Genomic DNA, 22,979 nt, shown 5'->3' on the forward strand with positions numbered 1-22,979 from the left:
TTTGCTTTTTCCTTCACCATCTTGCCTAAGAGTTCTACATGTTCGCTGACAGGGAGTTTAAACCACTTTATGAGAACTGTTTCAAGTTGTGAACATCTTCCATTGTTTTCCTTATGCACATGTTTTATTTTTGATTCATTGTCAGCAAAGAAATGGAGCTTTTTTCTTGTTGTTTCTTTATATCATAAACTGTGGAAGAGGCAATATAATACAAGTCACATATGCTTTTCACAGACACAGCACTGTTGGGTTTTATCAAAACTTCCACCTTACCTTGTATAATGTATAGTGTTTGTGCTTTACACCATGAGAAGCACTTCCTTCATTCAGTGAAGATATGACTGGGACTAGACGGGTTATAAAATTAAACATACAATACCACAGGGGAACGCCTTGCTCCTTTAAAGACCATGGCAACAGCTGACTCCGCTAATAGCACCACCAAAATAGTGGTGAGAGTTTGATGTGGCGATGTGGTAAATTTTAAATTAGACTGGGGGAACCAGCGCTGGAACTGGATCGCTGGATTCACGGTGGTTGACCTGTATTCTCAGCATCTGCATTTTTGTTTTAATTTTCTCTAATGCCCAAGAACTGTCTTGAAATGCAATATTTTACAAATGCAAAATCTGCTAGGTACATGCTGATGTTATGCCTTTATGACTTAGCATTGTCACCATAGATCCTTAGCACTATAACCAAAATATTGTGGCCACTCTTAAGTACTAGTCACTTCTGTTTATCATGAGGAATATAATGAATTAGCTGAAGACTCCACCATGGTAAAAAGGGAACTGATAAAAAGATCCTGAGGCCCCATGAATAACATTCATTGCAAATGTTTATTTTAATCTTTTACAAGTGTGCTGGGTTGTACCATGTTTGTGCATGGATTGCCTCCGGCTGTTCCCAGTTTCCCCCCCACATCGCAAGGATGTGCCGGTTAATAGGTCCTTTTGAAGTGGCCCCAGTGCATAGGTGAGTGGTGAAATCTAAAAGGTGTTGAAGAGAATAAAAAAAAGGATAAATGCAGGATACTCTAAATGTTTTGATGGTCAGTGCAGACCCAAAAGGCCTGTTTTTGCCTGTATCCCTAATTTTCCAATTCTATACAAACAAAAAATGCAAGAGGTACATATGATGGGAGTGGAAAATAATTTTATAACTATTCATAGAAAAAGGAATGCAACCACAGTTGTAAGATCATTACATCTGTTCAGTAAAACAAATTTTACTTCAGGAAAAAAACGTTCTACTTTGAGCTGAGCCGATCAGACAAAAAAAAAATGCAAATTTTTAAGAATCAAGATTCAGCGTCACTATGAACTGAGAAGCAACCCAAATTCACAATCCTTCAGCTATGTTAGTACCCTTGAGGAATTTAAATTATTTTGACACTCACAGCACGCTTAGGGAACTCAGCAGGTCGGGCAGCATCCGTAGAAATGACCAGTCAACATTTCGGGCCGGAACCCTTCGTCAGGACTGAAGAGGGAAGGGGCAGTGGCCCTATAAAGAAGGTGGGGGGAGGGTGGGAAGGAGAAGGCTGGTAGGTTCCAGGTGAAAAACCAGTAAGGGGAAAGATGAAGGGGTGGGGGAGAGGAAGCAGGGAGGTGATAGGCAGGAAAGGTGAAGAAAGAATAGGGGAAAACACAATGAGTAGTAGTAGGAGGTGGAACCATGAGGGAGGTGATAGGCAGCTGGGGAAGGGGCAGAGTGAAATAGAGATACGGTAAGGGAGGGGGAGGGAATTACCGGAAGTTGGAGAATTCTATGTTCATACCAAGGGGCTGGAGACTACCTAGACGGTATATGAGGTATTGCTCCTCCAACCTGAGTTTAGCCTCATCAGAGCAGTAGAGGAGGCCATGTATGGACATAACCGAATGGGAATGGGAAGCAGAGTTGAAGTGGGTGGCTACCAGGAGATCGCTGCCACAACAAACAGGATCTCCCAGTAGCCACCCACTTCAACTCTGCTTCCCATTCCCATTTGGAAATGTCCATACATGGTCTCCTCTACTGCCATGATGAGGCTAAACTCAGGTTGGAGGAACAACACCTCATATACCGTCTAGGTAGTCTCCAGCCCTTTGGTATAAACATAGAATTCTCCAACTTCCGGTAATTCCCTTCCCGTATCTCTATTTCACTTTGCCCCCTCCCCCAGCTGCCTATCACCTCCCTCATGGTTCCACCTCCTTCTACTACCCATTGTGTTTTCCCCTATTCTTTCTTCACCTTTCCCGCCTATCACCTCCCTGCTTCCCCACCCCCACCCCTTCATCTTTCCCCTTACTGGTTTTTCACCTGGAACCTACCAGCCTTCTCCTGCCCACCCTCCCCCCACCTTCTTTATAGGACCTCTGCCCCTTCCCTGTTCAGTCCTGACGAAGGGTTCCGGCCCGAAACGTTGACTGATCGTTTCCATGGATGCTGCCTGACCAGCTGAGTTCCTCCAGAGTGTAGTGAATGTTGCTTTGACCCCAGCACCTGCAGATTATTTTGTATTTAAATTATTTTGTTGGAATTTACCATATTTGGCTGTGAAATTTTCTTCCTGTTATATAAATTTTTATGTTATTTGGCTTAAAATATTCTTTAAAAGAAACTTTGAATTTCAATGATATGAGAGAAAATCAGTTTGCTTCCAGTCAAACTGATTCATGCAAATTGTATCCACTTTTAAACAATCTGAAAAAAAATTTCTTGGCTTCCACAAATTAATGATGTATGTTTAATATCTAATTTGAAAATGAGTTTTTTTGAAGAATACTTGAAACTTATCAGAATTAACATGGAGTGTGGAACTAATGTTCCTGTAATAACCACTGTTGCACAAAACCAAAGACACTGACTAAAGCTGCTAGATAAGCCATTCACATTTTAGATTTTGTACTCAAAAATAATTGTAGACAAGTAAACCGAAACCAAGCTGGGAAAAGTACAGCGAGTGGATGCCTGAATACTTCAGTCCTGGATGAAGTTGATCAACAGTGGCTGGCATTCTAATAGACTAACATCCCAGAACCTCCCTCTCAGTTCGATTAACCCTTGGAAGAAACAGCAAATTACAAATCTGAATTCTGCTGTTAAACAGCAATGTTATAGTTTATATTTTCTACCTTCTTCGTAAGAGTAATACTGTTACAACTCCCGGAATTATACATCCAAAATGGTTGGCACTACTGGAGAATACTGCAGTCACAGGCAGAAAATATCAATGATGTAACTGTGCTGCAGACAGCAGTGCAATAAAGGTTGCTTGCAAATGAACAGAGGCTAGTTGCAAAGGAAGTTCATTCTGAAATCAGTTTTTATGCAGCTTTCCTTTAGTCTCTTTTTCAACATATGATTCACCAAACTCATTTATCCTGGATTTATCCACCGGGTAAAGCCTGCAAGAAAAATCATATGGAATTTCAGAATCAAATTATAGTTCTGTTTGTGTTATATAACAATGAAAAGACAAATGTATTTGCAAAAGGAGGATTGGGATCCTACTGCTTTTAAACATTATTGAATAACTTTTCTGTGCATCGTGGTGAACAAAGCTTTTTCTCATCTTTTGTTTTTATTGTCAGTTTTCCTATTTTATATATGACTAACTCCCCATTCATCTGGGGAAAAAAAACTGGAGAGTGTAGCATTTCCGGCATTTATTTATTTAGAAATACAGTGAGGAACAGACCCTTCTGTCCCAATCAGCCGCGCCACCCAGCAACCCACCTATCTAACACTAGTCTAATCAAGGGACAATTCACAATGATCAATTATCCTACTAAATGGTACGTCTTTGGCTTGTGGAAGAAAACCAGAGAACTCGGAGGAAACCCGCATCGTCACAGGGAGAACATACAAACTCTTTAGAGATAGTGTTGGAATTGAACTCTGAACCCTGATCTGAAATGTATTCTAACCGCTACACTTGTACCGTTCGATTTTGTGCCTGAAGCAAATGGCCAACTTAAAGACAAATATATGTTTTGCAGAACGAATAAAACATACTTTTTTTTTTATTAAGCTGAGACACTCCTTGCCAATGAAATAAATTATTTTGGACTTTCTCCCAATTTAGGAAAAAAAGTGTTTTACCTTTTCATAGAAATTTTGCTTGATATAAATAAAAGTTTTAATCTTATTCAAATATATATATTGAAAACCCTTACCATCTCTGGTACAGGTAAACAAGGAATACTACATCGTCTCTGAAGCAAGCGAGTCTATGTGACGTTGGCATGGTGATGATGAAGGCAAAAACATCATCTATAAAGGTGTTGAATGCCTACAATGGAAAATAGATTGATAGTAAAAGAAACATTTTCCAATATTCTGATAAAATAATAAAATATTAAATATAGATCATATATAATATCAACAGAATAGATATGTTAATGATACAATGAAATCAATGTTTATAATTTTCCATATTTAGGCTGTAACAAGGGAATTAATGCGTTATCAAGTTTGTGTCATAATTCACAAGTAGGAGAGGAGCAGTTGGAAAAGGGATGTGAACTTTTGCTTTAGATATCCACTGATTTTAAAGAAATGATTTTATTACATTCCTGCTGTACTGATGCAGCTTTTTCTTTACAATATTTCCAACAATAGCATTTTAACCTTTAACCATTTATACATATAACATTCCCCAAGGAATTTCCATGCTATTCAATGGAAATACAAATTAAATTTAATTTTAGATTGGGAACTTGTCTTTTGGCAGCACTTTAATTAACACTTAAATTAATGAGCAATGTAGAACTAATCACTGAGAAGGGAAAACAAAAAAATTAATTCAGGAAGTAATAGTAACACTGCAGATATTTTTGCCAGCTCCACTGTGTGATTGTTTTTTAATACAAGAATTCTAGAAAGAAAAAGCCAAAACTGGATTGAAGTACTGGACTGGCCTTTTAAAGTAAATAGATGTTTTAAAGTTGTTTTTATAAATGCAGTATTTCAAAGGTGGCCAACAAGCTAAATCTTGATGCTAACGAGAGAAAATATGCAGATGCTGGAAATCTAATCAACATGCACAAAATGCTGGTGGAACTCAGTAGGCCAGACAACATCTCTGGAAAAGAATACAGTTGAAGTTTTGGGCTGAGACCCTTCATCATCCATGTGAAAAACTAACTCGTGACGAAGCATCTCGGCCCGAAACGCCACCTGTACTCTTTTCCATAGACACTGAGCTCCTCCAGCATTTTGTGTGTAGTTGCTTAAAGCTTGATGCTGTCTCCTTAAAGGTTGTATCTAATGTGTAGTTAGTGAACATCTCTCAACCACTACGTTAACAAACCAATAACTCATTTGTACATGTTTTTTTTTCCCCCAGTAATTCCACTGATGTCTTGCAGGACAGCACAAAACTTTCCAATCCCCGTTTTGATCTCCCAAATCTGTTTATTTGTGTTTGTAAATAAATAAAAACAACACACAATGACAAATGCTGAAGTTTATGCAAGTCATTACATTGACAAGTTGTAGGATACCAAATTCATACCCGTCACTAACATTCCCCCCCCACCCCCCACCATTCATGACAACAATCAATTCCCCATCAAGTTTGCATTTTAAGATAGCTGAGTAGCATCCAGAATCCTATCGCAAAACAGGAAGAGGCCAGATGGCACACTGAGTCACTGTTGGCCCTTTTAAACAGCAATCCACACAGTTCAACAATCCACAATTTCCCAACTATTCATGAATCTGTAACCTCTACTTTTCAAATCTGCACTTGCCAAATTGAGACCATTGTGTAAAAAAAATTACAATATCATGATAGGCTCTTTTGCTTATCAGCTTACATAGCCCAAGTCAAGGGCCTCTATTCATTGGCCCCAGGCAAAAGTGTTTCTCTTTGTAAACAAACTTATTTTTAGCTAATTCTTCTAAATCCTTCTTACATTTCCATACTATATCTATTATGTAGTACTTCACAAATTCTTTTTTCAACATCCATGCATTCAGACCATTACTACTTTCGTTAACCCCCTTTGCTATCTCAAACAACTCAAACTGTTTAATGTATCACAATTGGCCTATTAACAACTACATGCTTGCTATCCATTTTTAATTCTTGTATCTCAAAATGAAAATTAATTTTGTCTATGATAAGAGGGTCCAGTAATTGTGTTACACTGACAGGTGCAAGTTAACACATTTATCCCTTTCCAACTTTCTCAAGCAAGGTTGTAACACATTCATTTCTGCTCTGGGAAGACTCCAATAAGTCAGAACCATTGCAAAATTGTGCTCAGAGCCTCTGCTATTTTCATTCTTGCTTCTCTCACCAAGAAAGAGGCAAACCTGGTCACCAGGATGGCACCAGCAAAGGTCCAGGAGACCAGATGCTCAAATAGGAAATTGAATATAACCACACATACATATTCTTTTTAAAAGGTGCTTTGTAATTAACTTATCCAAGTTAATTCAGTAAAATCTCACTACTTACATTATGTGCCCTTGCTTTGAGGGTACAAAAAAATTCTGAACTTAGATTGGATCATACAGTACATATATATCATGAGGATGCCCAAGACTTTCGCACAGTACTGTAGTAATTTTATGTATTGCACTGTACTGGTGCCACTAAAAAAAATAATTTGATGACATATGAGAGTGACGATAAACCTGATTTTCATATGGGTGGACTGTGAGTGGGCAGGGGTGAGAGAGAGCGGAATCATGGCTAGGAAAAGGGGAAGGGAGAGGGAAGGAGTGGGAAGCACTAGAGAAACATTCTGTAATGATCAATAAAGTATTTGTATGGAATCAAATGACACTGCCTGGTGTCTCAAGGCTGGGTGTGTATGCCGTGTCAATCCCACCCTAGCACTCAGGCTCTGTCACCTGTCCCACACCCCTCCTGTGGTGCTCCACCCTTGCCATTCCCAGCATCCTTTGCTCCCACCAAATTTACAAACTCATTCTCCAGTACTGTGCAAAAATCATAGACACCCTAGATACATATATGCCTGAGACTTTTGCACAGTACTGTAACCTTCGAGAGAAGTATATTTCTTTATGTAAGCTATCGGCTGTCACACCAATTGCAATCACTTGTGCTCAATTTATATAAAAGTGGCTAAAATGTTTTACAATATGGTGAATAGCAAATAAACATGTAAATATAATTAAAAATAGCTTACTTTATACATAAAAGCCTTCCATGGTAAATGTGCCACAGACTTTAACTGCAAACAAATGAAAATAATTAAGTCCAAATATGTTCATTATTAAAATCACAATTTTCAAACTTTCACACATAACATCGAGTGTGCAACAAGGTGGCTGTCAGTAACTGCAGAACTTAAAACTCATTAAATGGAAGCTGGAGTATTTGTCACCTGGTTTACTAATTAACAAGAGTAGAACTAAGGACATTCCGCCCATTGATTCTGCTCCACCGTTCCATTACGGCAAATTTATTATCTCTCTCAAATCCACAGAATTCTAAAATAATATATTCTGCAGAAAAGTCATTATGCAAATTTGTACAAATAACAAATATTGCGATGCCATTGTACTTAACATACTTGTTTAATGCGTCAAAAGAAAACTTTATTGAGACTGGAAAGGCTATCAAGCTGAATAGCATGTTATGGATGAACCTACCAAATTAGTCACTCAAATTCGATTTTCATCTAACTTTGCCAATGTAGCTTAGTTCATATAATTCTATTTAAAAAATTAAGAAACAACATTTTCTTATGATAAAAGCAGTTGTTATATCCAGAACCTTGAAGTACTCATTTTATCAAGTGTGTTGCTTATGGCTGTGGAATAACACATCGTAAAAGCGCAAAGCTTAAAGACCTTATGAAACTTTGAAATTTATATCTTTTAGCATCTCTTATTTACTATGTACACTGATATTTCTTCAAACTAATATCTTACAAAATATATAATAATTTTTTTGTTCAATATGATCCCATTTTGTTAACAGCAAATTACATCTTGGAATATGCTCAATATTCATATATTTTTCTGACATGAATTAATTATTGGGATCAATGGACTCTATTTACAGTTCTATATGCTGCAATATGGAAACCAAAAATTGGGGTGATTAAAGAAATAAAGGGGCTCAAGGTTACAGTTCACACTTCTAGCTACCAGCTTGTCAGCTCATGAAAGAAACAGCACAAATTTGAATCCGTCACAACAAATATATACAAACCCCATTTCCAGAAAAGTTGGGATATTTTCCAAAATGCAATAAAAACAAAAATCTGTGATATGTTAATTCACATGACCCTTTACTTAACTGACAAAAGTACAAAGAAAAGGTTTTCAATAGTTTTACTGACCAACTTAACCGTATTTTGTAAATATACACAACTTTAGAATTTGATGGCTGCAACACACTCAACAAAAGTTGGGACAGAGTTAAAATAAGATTGAGAAGTGCACAGAATATTCAAGTAACACTGGTTTAGAAGACTCCACATTAAGCAGGCTAATTGGTAGCAGGTGAGGTATCATGACTGGGTATAAAAGTAGCGTCCATCAAAGGCTCAGTCTTTGCAAGCAAGGATGGGTCGTGGCTCACCCCTTTGTGCCAAAATTTGTGAGAGAATTGTTAGTCAGTTCAAAAGGAACATTTCTCAACGCAAGATTGCAGAGAATTTAGGTCTTTCAACATCTACAGTACATAATACTGTGAACAGATTCAGAGACATCTCAGTGCGTAAAGGGCAAGGTCAGAAACCACTGTTGAATGTGCGTGATCTTCGAGCCCTCAAGTGGCACTGCCTAAGAAACCGTCATGCTACTGTGACAATTATAGCCACCTGGGCTCAGAAGTACTTCAGAAAACCATTGTCACTCAACACAGTCCGTCGTTGCATCCAGAAATGCAAGCTGAAACTGTATTACGCAAGGAGGAAGCCATACATCAACTCTATGCAGAAACGCCGGCGAGTTCTCCGGGCCCGAGCTCATCTCAGATGGACCGAAAGACTGTGGAACCGTGTGCTGTGGTCAGATGAGTCCACATTTCAGCTAGTTTTCGGAAAAAACAGGCGTCGAGTTCTCCGTGTCAAAGATGAAAACGACCATCCAGATTGTTATCAGCAAAAGGTGCAAAAGCCAGCATCTGTGATGGTATGGGGGTGCATTAGTGCCCACGGCATGGGTGAGTTGCATGTATGTGAAGGTACCATTGACTCTGAGGTGTATATTAGGATTTTAGAGAGACATATGTTGCCATCAAGGCGACGTCTCTTCCCGGGACGTCCGTGCTTATTTCAGCAGGACAATGCCAGGCCACATTCTACACGGGCTACAACAGCGTGGCTTTGTAGACACAGAGTGCGTGTGCTTGACTGGCCTGCTGCCAGTCCAGATCTATCTCCTATTGAAAATGTATGGCGCAACATGAAGAGGAGAATCAGACAACGGAGACCACGGACTGTTGAGCAGCTGAAGTCTTATATCAAGCAAGAATGGACAAAATTTCCAATTACAAATCTACTACAATTAGTATCCTCAGTTCCAAAACTATTAAAAAGTGTTATTAAAAGGAAAGGTGATGTAACACAATGGTAAACATGCCTCTGTCCCAACTTTTGTTGAGTGGGTTGCAGCCATCAAATTCGAAATTTGTGTATGTTTACAGAATACAATGAAGTTGGTCAGTAAAACTATTGAAAATCTTTTCTTTGTACTTTTGTCAGTTAAATAAAGGTTCACGTGAATTAACATATCACAGATCTTTGTTTTTATTGCATTTTGGAAAATATCCCAACTTTTCTGGAAATGGGGTTTGTAATAATCAACACAGATGACCTGGTAAAACTGGGGTTACTAGAGAACAACCCACAAAATGGCATCTGGATAATTACGTTTTCAATTAAGACTTGTCAATTTCTCCTAAAATAGCTACAGCACAAGCTGAATAATTACCTATTCACTAACCTTATAATTAACAAACAGTTGAGGCAGCATAAATAGGAATCCAAAAGCATAGACACCTGCAACAACCACATAGGTATTTTAATGACTTTGCAACAACAAAAAAAACCTAAGTTATTAATCACTGGATTTAAAACATTATGTTAGTACTTACCATTAACTAAACTGTTGATCAACCATGAGTACCAGCTGAAAATACATACATTGTGAATCTAATGCATTAGAAATAAATCTTTCATGATACAAAAGTAAATTAAATTCAATTCATGAAAAAATAATAATTACCTTTTGTACTTCATATTTAATAAGGAATATACAGCTCCACCAAAACAAAGAGGATAAAGTATATAAGACAAATATTTCATTGCCTAGAGAAGACAAAATGTGTTTGATGAACAGGTAAGTTTAACAGAGATAATCATACCTGTAAAATATATATGGAAATGAACACACATTCATTAAAAATGGCATATACCTATTAAAAAAATCAGTTTTTGTTTTGCTTCAATTCTTTTCAATGAATTGAAATCTCATGCTAGTAATGCATCTTAAATGTGACCAAATAGCCCGTGGGGCCCAAGTTCAATGGTTAATACAGGTTAAGTAACCCTTATCTGAAATTCCAAGATCCGAAATTTTTTGAGCACTAACATGACGTCACAAAATGGAAAACTCCACAAGGTGCTGGGAAGATTCCCAAGCAACATGCAAGTCTGTGCTCACCACAGACAGTTCTGAGAAGTGACCTCACAAATATAATGAAGAGAACTTAATAAAAAAATAGAAAAACACTACATAAAGCGAGAAATGAAGATCTTGTGTATTGAAAGAATGGATTTGTCAGCCGTGTGAACATATGCCGCTTTAACAGTTGCTGATCATGAAATATGCAAAGATCTAACATGACAAACTGAAAATTGAAGGTAGCTGTGAATATTCAGCAGGCTGGTTGAGAAAGTTAAGAAAATGCAAGGCATTAAATTTTTAAAGATTTAAAAACTTTTAAAGATAAAGTGTCTGCTGATCATGAAGCAGCAGAGAAATTCTTTGCTGAGTTTATTACTGATGAAATTCTAACACCGGAACAAGTTTACGATGCTGATCGTTTTTATACCTTACATAAAATCTGAAAGTAAAATACAAACACAGTGTACTATAACTTTTTTAAACAAAACACAGCATCGTAGGTGGAGAGTGAAAGCCTGGCGTAGCTTGTTGTTGTTCAACAGCTAATTCAAGTACTCTCCCAGTGCTGCTGTGCTGTTTTTGTTACCTTGCACACATTGTATTTTCATTTTATTAATGGTATGTAATCATTTTTACAGTTAAATACATGTGTGATGAGCAAATGTAAGACAAAGACTGCTACTGGTAGCACATTGATTTAGTCAGAAATGATGGCGATCCTAAGTTATCTCATTAGATATACCCAAAATTCAAAACACTTCCAACCCCAAGCATCACAGATAAGAGGTTATGTACATGTTTCTTTCCTTGAACAATCATGTGAAGAATGGGAAAAACAGCACATAAAACAAGTCAAATACCTGAGTATCATATTCTTCAGTCTTTTTTTCAGATTCATCAAATGTTCCAAACTGCAAAAAAAAACCCATTAAACCACTTTTATCATATAAAATTATATTTATTGAGGCATCTCAAAACATATTAAAGGGAATGAATCCATGAGACCAAATTCATATTGGATGGTGTGCAATGAGAGCTAAACAATGGTGCCCGAGGCTCAAGAGAAAAGACAGTGGATATTACTAGTATACAGTACAGCTAATTCAGAGTTTTCCCATGGAGAATCAGTTAAATTAGATTAGAATTTAAAATTCTTTTGACCAAGTACCACCATTCCCCTTCTTAACTCTCATCCCTACCCTGCTTGGATCATATTTCTCTGGTATACTTCTACAATACTAATGACTATAATTAAAGAACTTTCCACTGCTTAGTTAAATATACGTTCCAGGTTGTTTTCGTCATACTTCACCTGAAATACTGGCTTTAATCCATGCCACTTCATGGTCATCTTAAAGGCTTTCTTAACTTTCCAGACCTGTGATGAACGTGTGCATGCAAACAGGTTAATTTACATTTACATGCAAACCAAAGACAAAGAGAAAAGTATCAATGAAAAACAAATTTAAATATTTTAAGTCCTTTTAAGGTTGATATGAATCTTGCACGTAATGGTATATTTTTACATTACCTCAATAACTGCACCAATGCCAGCTGGAATGAGTACTAATAAACTGGTCTGTTCATCCAAAAGGAAAAGAAATACCACAATCGTACTAAAGCACCGCCAAAGGACTGTAAAACAGAAAAAAAAATTACTAAATCTACAGTACTTACTATTCTACATTTTGGCTTCAAATTGAATTCTTTGCCACTATCAACAGGTCACTGTTGCACAACTAAATTTAAGATGCAAGAAGGGCAAGGGAAGCAAAAACATGAGAACATCATCACCCCAACCACATACCAAACTGACTTGGAAATATCAATGTTGTTTTAGTAACTCTGGGTCAAAATGCCGGAACTCCCTCACAATACCCACGTGTCAATGACTGCTGTAGTTCGTCAAGGTTCACCACCTTCTGAAGTACAACTAGGGATCGGCAATTAAATGATGGCTCAGCCTGCACAGCTCACATCTTTTGAACAAATGTTACAAGATATTAAGAAGAAGACCAAGGCAAAGGTTTTGATGGTGAAAATAATTTTTTGCAATGTTTGTCTTCCGAAGGCATTATATTTATCAGCATACATAGGTGGCAAGTCCAATACATACAAGCCCATGCTGATAACTACGTACTGGAGCAATTAGACATTTTTCCCCTTTAATCTCAGGCTTGCTAACTTGCTCTGAACCTCTGACCATCTTGGGCTGCATGCAAGATGCATTCTGTTACAACATTATAGACCCTGTGGGTGAGAGGTATAAAAGAAAGTTTGGCTTTAAATAAAACTGGGTACTTTGGAAAAGAGCTGAGAGTCTTTGCTGAGGGTGCAACATTTCAGTGATTACGGTACATTATTTGTGTAACATGTACTATTGTTCAGTGAAGTGCATTTAACACCTACCCGCTTTTGTTGACATGCCAACCATGTTTTTCTTCCGCCTCCAAAAGGTAATGTCATTTTTAAAAGCCAAGAAATCAAAAAGAAGCTGTAAAATAATAATATTTTAATTAATGTAACCATACAATAATTGAGACAGAATTGTACAGCATAGAAATGGGTCTTTTGGCAGACCATGACCATGTCAACCCATTTACCCATCCACACATGCACTAATTCCATGTCATTCTGTGCCATAGCTACAAGTGCCTGTCTAAATATGTGTTCAGCGTAGTGTCTGCATTTGACTCTACCGCCTCCTCAGGCAGCCAGTTTCAGATATCAATCACTATCTATATATGAAAAAAAACTTTCCCCTCAAATCCCTTTTAAAATTTCTTCCTCTCACTTTAAACCTATGCCCTCTTGTTCTTGATACACCCACCATGGGAAAAAAGATTTGGGCTATCTACACTTTCAATGCCTCTAATAATCTTACATATTTCTATCAGTTCACCTCTCGTTCTTCTCACTCCATTGAAAACAAACACACCCTATTTAATCTCTCCCCATAAATTAAGTCGTGCAATCCACGCCACATCTTGGTGAATCTCCACTTCACTTTTCCGTGCAATCACTTATTTTCAAATCAAATCACACCAGATTTGATTAGGGAGCTTAAGGTAAAGGAATCGTTAGGAGGCAGTGATCATAATATGATAGAATTCACCCTGCAGTTTGACAGGAAGAACAAAGTCAGATGTATCAGTAGTACAGTGGAGTAAAGGGAATTACAGAGGCATGAGAAAGGAGCTGGCCAAAACTGATTGGAAGAGAACAGTAGCAGGGATGACAGCAGAACAGCAATGGCTGGAGTTTCTGGAGGCAATTCGGCAGGTGTAGGATGGATACATCCCAAAGATGATGCAGTATTCTAAAGGGAGGATGAGGCAACCATGGCTGACAAGGGAAGTCAAAGACAATATAAAATGAAAAGAGGGGGCATATAACAAGGCAAGAATTAGTGGGAAGGTAGAGGATCGGGAAGCTTTTAAAAACCAACAGAAGACAACTAAAAAGACCAAAGGGAGAGAAAAGATTAAATATGAAGCTAGCCAATGGTATAAAAAAGGATAAAAAGAGCTTTTTTCAGATATATAAAGAGTAAAAGAGAGGACAGAGTGGATATCAGACCATTGGAAAATGACAATGGAGAGGTAGTAATGGGGGACAAACTTAATAAATATTCTGCATCAGTCTTTACAGTAGGAGACAAGCAGAATGCCTGAAATTTGAGTGTCAAGGGGCAGAAGTGAATGTTGTTGCTATTAATAAGGTGCTTATCCAGATGAAAGATCTAAAGGTAGATAAGACATCTGGACCAGATGGCCTACACCCCATTCTAAAAGAGGTAGCTGAAGAGATTGTGGAGGTATTAGTAATGATCTTTCAAAAATGACTTGACTCTGGAATAGTCTGGAGAACTGGAAAATTGCAAATGTCATTCCACATCTTAAGAAGGGAGGGAGGCAGAAGAAAGGAAATTATAGGCTAGTTACTCTGACTTCAGTGATTTGAGAAGATGTTGGAGTCTATTACTAAGGATGAGATTTCGGGGTATTTTGAGGCACACGGTAAAATAGGTCAAAGTCAGCATGGTTTCCTTAAGGGAAAATCTTGCCTGACAAATCTGTTGGAGTTCTTTGAGGAAATAACAGGCAGGATAGACAAAGGAGAGTCAGAGTATATTATTTATTTGTATGTTCAGAAGGGCTTTGACAACATGCCGCACAAGAGGCTGATTAACAAGATAAGAGCCCATAATATTAAAGGAAAGATCCTAGCATGAATAGTAGATTGTCTGACTAGCAGGAGGCAAGGAGTAGGAATAAATAAGGTGCTATTTCTGACTGGCTGCTGGTGACTAGTGGTGTTCTACAGGGTTCAGTGTTGGGACCGCTTCTTTCCACATCATATATAAATGATATGGTTGAAGGAATTGATGACTTTGTGGCCAAGCTTGCAGACAGTATAAAGACAGGTGGAGGGGCAGGTAGTGTTGAGGAAGCAAGAAGTCAGCTGGACTTGGACAGATTGGGAGAATGGACACAGAAGAGGTGGAAGGAATAAAGGCATGGAAAATAAAGGGAGGAAGTTTCAAAAATCAGAAGTTCAAAGGGACATGGGAGTCCTTGTGCAGGGCTCCCTAAAGGTTAACTTGCAGGTTTTAATCAGTGGTAAGGAAGGCAAATGCAATGTTAGCATTCATTTTGAGAGGACTAGAATACAAGAGCAAGGATGTAAGGCTGAGGCTCTATAAGGCATTTGTCAGACTGCACTTAGAAAGATGTGCTGGCATTGGAGAGGGTCCAGAGGAGGTTCACAAGAATGATTCTGAGAATGAAAGAGTTAATGTAGTGTTTGATGGTTCTGGCCTGTACTCACTAGAGTTTAGATGAATGAGCAGGATCCCTATCGAATATTGAAAGGTCTGAATAGAGTGGATGTGGGGAGGATGTTTCCTATAGAGGATGAATCTCGGACCAGAGGGGACAGCCTCATTAGAGGGACATCCATTTAGAACAGAGGTGAGAAGAAATTTCTTTAGCCAGGGAAAAGTAAATCTGTAGAATTCATTGCCACAGATGGCTGTGGAGGCAGTCATTGAGTATACTTAAAACAGAGGAAGGTAAGTTCTTCATTAGTCAGTGTATCAAAAGTTAGAGGGATAAAGCAGGAGAATTGGATTGAGAGGGACAATGAATCAGCCATGACAGAATGGCAGAGCATGGGCCAAATGGCCTTAATTCTGCTTCTAAATGTATGGTCTTATTTTCTACAGCACGGAGACCAGAACGGCACACAATTCTTCAAGTGTGGTGTAATAAGATTCAGCAAAGTCTCACCTTTTATATTCTATGCACTGATCAATAAAGACTAGCAACACACATCAAAGTTGCTGGTGAACGCAGCAGGCCAGGCAGCATCTCTAGGAAGAGGTACAGTCGACGTTTCGGGCCCAGACCCTTCGTCAGGACTGCCATCTTTTCTACACTTGTTGCTACTTTGAGGGATCATTTGGATATGGATGCCAAGGTCCTCCATTAACACACTACCATTTACTGAATATGTCCTGCCCTAATTGACTTGCCAAAGTGTGCCACCTCGCATTTGTCAGGATTAATCTGCCTGTTCGCCACTCAGTTTTACTTCTGATCTATATTCTGTAATCTTCAGCAACCTTCTTGCTGCTCATATTACCAGCAAGTACAAACATCTGCAAACATACTAGCCATATCTCTTGTATCCAAGATAGTAAATAAATATCACAAACAACAAGGGCTCCAGTACCAAACCTGTGATCCTGGTGTTGGTCACAGAATTCTAATCAGAGAAGCATATTCAGTACAGTGTTGCAAAATCTTTTACAACTGTTTTTGGATACCATAATTTAAAGAGAAATTCCTGGTCACACACAGTTTCAGCAACGTCTTAAGAAATCCAGGCAAGGTTATCATGAATCCCTTCTGCACCTCTCCGGAAAAATTACATACTTACAAAACTATATACAAAATGGTACCAACAGAATAAAGTTTGTATTTTATTTAAAACTTACGTGGAATGCCGCAACAAAGAATGTTAAAGCCAGAAAGTAGAGATTAGTATCTACAAAGATGCCTTTTACTTCATCAACGTCTTTTTCAGTGAAACCTAAAATGCACAAAAGTAGAAAACATGAGAGAATTTGAAATGCTAAACACTTAACTTTGGGTGATATTAATTCCTATAATGACACTTCTGACACTAAGGAGTAAAAACAATACTTGCAACTAATACAAAATTCAAAGTAATTAGCACCCATACAATGCAAATAAAAAAATACAACAGCTGGGTCTCTTTTGCATAGCTGTGCACTGGGATTTATGTATTAGAGAAAGAAGTGCTCCTAGCAGGAAGAAGTAGTAAATAATAATTCTGATATTTCAGAAAAACAAAACCAGAGGTGAATCTGCCATCTTCAATTCTCTATATTCATATTAAATAATCTAGAAACATCATCTGTTTCTCTTTCCAGCAATGCTGTCTGACTTACTGAGTGTTTCCAGCATTTTATTCCATATTTACATTTTGATGTCATTCATATTTGATTAAGTACAGCATTAAACCCCCTTTAGTCAAGAGGAAACCTCTACAAGTAGAGAAATTCGTTCACTTCCCAGCTTCCAATTGGTAGGACTGACAGAATAAAACAGTTTTGCAGTGTGATGTGGAAATGTAAGCCTGATACAGTACAGGATATTCTTCTGAGACTTTTGCAATAATATACTTTAAGACTACACTTCAAGTTCTACTCTGTGAAATACTCAGGCAAAATTACTGAATATTTACACAACCAACCAAAATGGAAGAGTTTCATTCTGAAGGACCTGCATTTCTCAATGAAATGGCATGAGGGACTATGATGGAAATATGAGGGGATAATTTTCAAGTGCACAAGCATACCAAACTGTTGCAGTGAATAGACGGCCTCTTGCATGTGTGTCCAAAACCGGAGCTTCCCCAGTGATATAGCATCATAACTGATTGTAAGTGGCAGTGTAACAGTTGTGGCATTTATTATCTGCAAGGAAAAAGTTTCTAAATATTAGATTTTAGAAAGAATATTCAACATTATTGCAAAGATGTTGAACTTATCAAGAGACCTGTAATCTTGCATTAAAATTTGCTGCCCGTTCCTTAACCCTAATGACATCCCGATGGAAAGCACTGCCATCAGCCAGAGGAAAAGCCCACACTAACAATGAGCATCCAAGGATGCTCTGACCAGAGGCGCCACCCCACATACTCACAAGCCACTCCAATCCCACACATTCACATTTCTAAGCCTCTGGTGTAATTGAACCCCAAACCCCACCTTGCACACATAAGCATAGGACAATACCTTACACACCCTCTCCTGCTCGTGAGAGAGATGGATTCGAAGAAAGGCAAGTAGTGTGGAACTAGGTGAATGAAAACATGTGCCATTCCAAAGTGGCAGGGTCTAGAGACACTGAATCTCCAGTAATAAGATCAATGAACACAAGAGGGAAAGTTTTCCCACTGCTCACATAATTACATCCTAACCCTATGCATAACCCAAACCTCTACACCCTTCTCACCCCCATCTGCAGACCCTACACCTCACTTCCACATCCCTTTCTCTTCTAGCCCCTCACCCCAACCCTAACCTCCACACCCTTTTCCCCCTCCAGCCCCTCACCTCCATCCCCAGACTCTACCCCTTAACTCCACATCCCCCCTCCTCTCCAGCACCTCACCTTCACTCTTGGACTCTATCCCTAAGCTCCACATCTCTCTCTCCTTTAGCTGTTCACCTCCATCCCTTCACCCCAACAACAACCTTTAGCCCCTCACTTCCATCTCCCTACAAGAATTTAAAATTCAGAAAAAAATAAAAATAAATAAATCACACAATGCAATTGTACAAAATTCAGCAGAATCCAGATGAATCCCATCACCACTTCACCCTCTTCATTACCAATTATTATTGGTTATAATTTATGGGTTTCTAGACCACGGCACTATTTAGGTGATTATAACTTCCGTACCCTGTGGTTTGTCATGTATACAAAGAGTGACTCATTTACAATTATGCAAACAAAAATGGGTTAACTCTTGGAAATACACTATTTTGAGTAGTATATAGGACAAGTGTTTGCATCACAAATTTGCAAACAGAATTTATGTTTATGATTTAACTTCAAAATTACATAATTTGCATACATCAATGTGAAAGCTAGTGCTTGGTAAAAAGCATGAGGAATTCTCGGGATATCTCATTCGTAGGTCAAATATAATGGCAGAATATAGTATTAATGGCAAGACTCTTGGCAGTGTGGAGGATCAGAAGGATCCTGGAGTCCGAGTCCATAGGACACTCAAAGCAGCTGCGCAGGTTGACTCTGTGGTTAAGAGGGCAAATGCTGCATTGGCCTTCATCAACTGTGGGACTGAGTTTAAGAGCCCAGAGGTAATGCTACAACTATATAGGACCCTGATCAGACCCCACTTGGAGTACTGTGCTCAGTTCTGGTCAGCTCACTACAGGAAGGATGCGGAAACTATAGAAAGGGTGCAGAGGAGACTTACCTGGATTGGCAAGCATGCCTTATGAAAATACGTTGAGTGAACTCGACCTTTTCTCCTTGGAGCAGCGGAGGATGAGAGGTGACCTGATATAGGTGTATAAGATGATGAGAGGCATTGATTGTGTGGATAGTCAGAGGCGTTTTCCCAGGGCTGAAATGGCTAACACGAGAGGGCACAGTTTTAAGGTGCTTGGAAGTAGGTACAGACGAGATGTCAGGAGTAGTTTTTCTAAAATGCAGAGAGTGGTGAGTGGGAATGGGTGGTGGAGGCGGATACAATAGGGTCTTTTAAGAGACTCCTGGGTAGGTACATGGAGCCGAGAAAAATCGAGGGCTATGGGTAACCCTAGGTAAATTTCTAAAATAAGTACATGTTCAGCTCAGAAGGACCTGTATTGTGCTGTAGGTTTTCTATGTTTCTATCTCAGTAGACAGTTAGGGAGCAGTGTACAAACAATCGTCTACTTTCAGCAAACGTTGTGGAGAATGGAAGAACAGGGCACAGGAAGACAAACTGCATGAAGCTTTTAGAATATTGTCAAAACTGTAAATGAATATGAAGTCAAGTTTAGATATAAAGTGCCATAACTTGAGTCTTCGTGCTGACAATAAAAAAAAAGCAACTCACTTTCAAATCTCTCACTCGGTTACTCAGCTCATCAACAAACAGTATAGGAAGGTACTGCAGAGTTTTTCCATGTTGCATGCTGAAATACCAATCACAAATGAAGCATTTAGAAGTAGCACATTGATGATATAGATTTTAACCAATTTTAAAACTGTACTATTCAGCACGTTGTCGCTCCTAATTCTTCCCTCCATAATGCACCACCTACAATTTTATGCATTGTATTTAATCTGCCTTCAAGTTGTCCAGCACGGTCTAAATTGCAAACTGGCATCTAGGGACAGCCCCAAAACTGAAAGAACTTATGCACAAAACATACCAATACATAAAGAAATCTTATCCTTCTGTTAACATGTAACTTCTGAATCACTGTTATTGGTAGTATACTGTCAAACCAGCAGAACACTCACATGGCAATGACTTATCAATTTAGAGACAAGGAGAAAAGGCCCTGAAGTCCTCAGTTGAGTACTGTCTACACGATAACTCAGGGCATTAGATCAGGCAAAGATTTACCACCTGCCAACCTTCCTCAGCTGAGAAGCAGAACCATGTGGTAGAACAACATGGCATGAAATGTGTTCTTAGTGGGAGAAGCTACCAATATTCATAGCCAGGAACAGCTGGAAAGCTCCATAACAGATGACTTGTTAATTTAAAAAATATTGATAAAGCTGCAGAGCACTGGAAAATCGTGACCTGCAACTCAACAATTTCTATCTTCATTTTCCTTCATAATCCAGAATGAACTCCTGGCAATATCTACCATGCTAAATGCCAGCATCTGCAATACATCTACTTTTGTTTCATCCATCTAGTTACCTTCAAGATAGCGAGAGCTTTGGTAACGTTATTATCCTTGGCGGAAACTACTGCTGATGATTTATTTAGCATCTCAGCCATGCCTTCTACTTCTAATAAGTGATCTTTTTCACTGTGTTCTCCTGATCTGTCATCCACCTGTTACAATCCGACAATTGTTTTACCATTAAAATGCCTGAAGTTGATTTTATTCCTTTATATCTTTGATTGCATTTTATACTGCATTTTTGTCAAATGATTTTTTTCATTTCTTAATTGTGCTTTTTTAAATATTCAGCCTCATTCCCCTTTATATTAAAAAGCTGCTATTTTAAAACAAAAACTTGAAAAGAAATCAAGTTTACAACATGTAATAACTTCAAGTTCGTCAAATTTTATTTGACTAACTAAATGGGCATGTATAAATGCACTTAGCAAGACTTAGCTTTTGACAGCAAGATGTATATTTTTCAACTCTACACTTACAGCTTTAAATATCTGTGTACATCAGGAGGAAGAGCTGAGCCATCAAAAGTAAAGTTGTCAGCCATGATATTGATGGTGAGTCTTGATCTCCAGTGTGCAACAGGTCGGTCTGGAACTTTAGCGTCAGCAGGAGTCACTGTTTCCTGATTCAATGAAGAAAAGGTCAGAACTGATTCTACAAAATATTGTTGGTCTTGCTCATTCAACACCTCAGCAGTAACCTACTGCAGACTACAAAAAATTCTATGAAGTTGAAACCCTTAACATTAGTTACAATGAACATTATTATCAGACTCAGTGCACAATATCAATAACTATAATAATTCTGTAACTTATTAGGGGTAACAAGGATGAACTACTACAGAACTATTATACTTTATTATGTGTGCAAAAGAACATAGACTACTTTTCACTCCCCCTTAATATAGCTCTTTTTTAGGACAACCAAAATATAGCTGGTATTTCTTGCTCACACAAACTGATAACTATAGCAACATCCCAAGAGTTCTTATGCCAGACTTGCAGATTTATATAATTGTGGATTTTTAATGGACACTTAAACACATATCAGGAAATATCATTTCATTATTTCAAAAATAATGTTTAAGCCCGAAATTCAATCACTCCTCACACAAACATTGGAATAGAGACAAATAGTCACCCACTGAACCAAAAGGAGATTGCTGCAGATGCTGAAATGCAAATTTTTTTTTCAAAATGCTAAAACTACCAAGGTCAAGCAGCAAGAGTGCGAAGAGAAATAGGATTCTCCACAGAAGTTCATCAACCTGGGGAATACTTCCAGCATTTAAACCAAGATTGCTTATTGTAGCATGTATCTACTGTAACATAACAAAGCTCCCCATCATGACCAAAAGTACAGCAAAATCAAGACGTTTTTAGAAACATATCATGTGGCTTGATAAACCAAGTGTTAGACTGAGTGCACGATAGCCATTAATATCAAGACCCAAAAGGCAGACAGAAGTTAAGAATGGAAAAGTGGGCGGGATCTTGTAAGGTACGTGAGAACAGATGGGGGAAGGGCAGTAAAAGATTAAAGCTAACGATCGAGGTTACTGTAGAAACGCAGAGAAATTAAATGACAAGAATAACAATGTTAAACTTAAATTGATATAAAATGTTTGCTAATGTTTAGTAAAACAATGAAGGTAGCAGAAGCGTTCTGGAAACATTCTTACTTACTTATAAAGAAAAATTGTGAAACCAAATTTGGAGAACTGGAAAACTAGAAAAGTTTCAACAAAAAAAAGTTTTGAAATTGACAGCTGGTGTAGACTCAGGGTGGGATACTTTCAATCCAAGAGGGCAGTACTAGTGATGGACAGAATCTGAGAATTAAAGCTTTAGCTGAGGTTGAATAAGACACATCTATATTGAATTTCAGCAGGCATTCAAAAAAAAACTTAATGGGAGCAAGGAATTAAATTGGCGTTTCTAGCGGAAGCAAAACAGGATAAGTCTTCCTTGGTTTGAAGAAAGCAAAAATTTCTATTTCACCCTCAATCTGCCAGGAAAATGCTCTATCCATCCCTTTTATACTCAGACACAAGAAATTTTGCAGATGCTGAGAATTTTGAGCACATACACAAAATGCTGAAGGGAAAAGGGAGCCCTGATGAAAGGTCCTAACCTGAAACCTGAACAGTTCACTTCCCTCTATAGATGCCGCCTGACCTGCTGAGTTTCTCCAGCATTTTGTAATGTGCTGCCCATTGTACTGAGCAGAAATAATGAATCTTCTGGGCACTCAGGATAATAACTGCAAAAACTAAAAACAGACTTTTTTTTATATAACAGAAGATACTGCATTGCTTTGATTATTTTTCAGCACTATGAGATGTTAAGACCTTAGAAATTAGAACAATGCAAAACCATTCACATCAGCAGTTAAG

At 38.2% G+C, this 22,979-nt stretch overlaps 1 protein-coding gene across 1 annotated transcript in view; it reads right to left on the bottom strand.

Moving 5' to 3' along the window:
* Nucleotides 1-2,407: 2,407 nt before the first annotated feature.
* The window catches only part of clptm1l (CLPTM1 like), a 29,030-nt gene continuing 8,458 nt past the window's right edge, over nucleotides 2,408-22,979 (bottom strand). Inside the window, exons 4-17 of the mRNA XM_063069687.1 lie at nucleotides 21,064-21,206; nucleotides 19,777-19,855; nucleotides 17,500-17,617; nucleotides 16,613-16,707; nucleotides 13,021-13,105; nucleotides 12,143-12,246; nucleotides 11,924-11,989; nucleotides 11,472-11,522; nucleotides 10,210-10,292; nucleotides 10,079-10,113; nucleotides 9,928-9,983; nucleotides 7,158-7,202; nucleotides 4,170-4,285; nucleotides 2,408-3,398 (exon numbers count right to left, since the gene is read on the bottom strand). Coding sequence (XP_062925757.1) covers nucleotides 3,311-3,398; nucleotides 4,170-4,285; nucleotides 7,158-7,202; nucleotides 9,928-9,983; nucleotides 10,079-10,113; nucleotides 10,210-10,292; nucleotides 11,472-11,522; nucleotides 11,924-11,989; nucleotides 12,143-12,246; nucleotides 13,021-13,105; nucleotides 16,613-16,707; nucleotides 17,500-17,617; nucleotides 19,777-19,855; nucleotides 21,064-21,206 — 1,164 coding nt within the window. The 3' untranslated portion in view covers nucleotides 2,408-3,310. The remainder of the gene's footprint in view (nucleotides 3,399-4,169; nucleotides 4,286-7,157; nucleotides 7,203-9,927; nucleotides 9,984-10,078; nucleotides 10,114-10,209; nucleotides 10,293-11,471; nucleotides 11,523-11,923; nucleotides 11,990-12,142; nucleotides 12,247-13,020; nucleotides 13,106-16,612; nucleotides 16,708-17,499; nucleotides 17,618-19,776; nucleotides 19,856-21,063; nucleotides 21,207-22,979) is intronic.

This window comes from Mobula hypostoma, chromosome 17 (assembly GCF_963921235.1).
Source record: "Mobula hypostoma chromosome 17, sMobHyp1.1, whole genome shotgun sequence".
Taxonomy (NCBI): Eukaryota; Metazoa; Chordata; class Chondrichthyes; order Myliobatiformes; family Myliobatidae; genus Mobula; species Mobula hypostoma.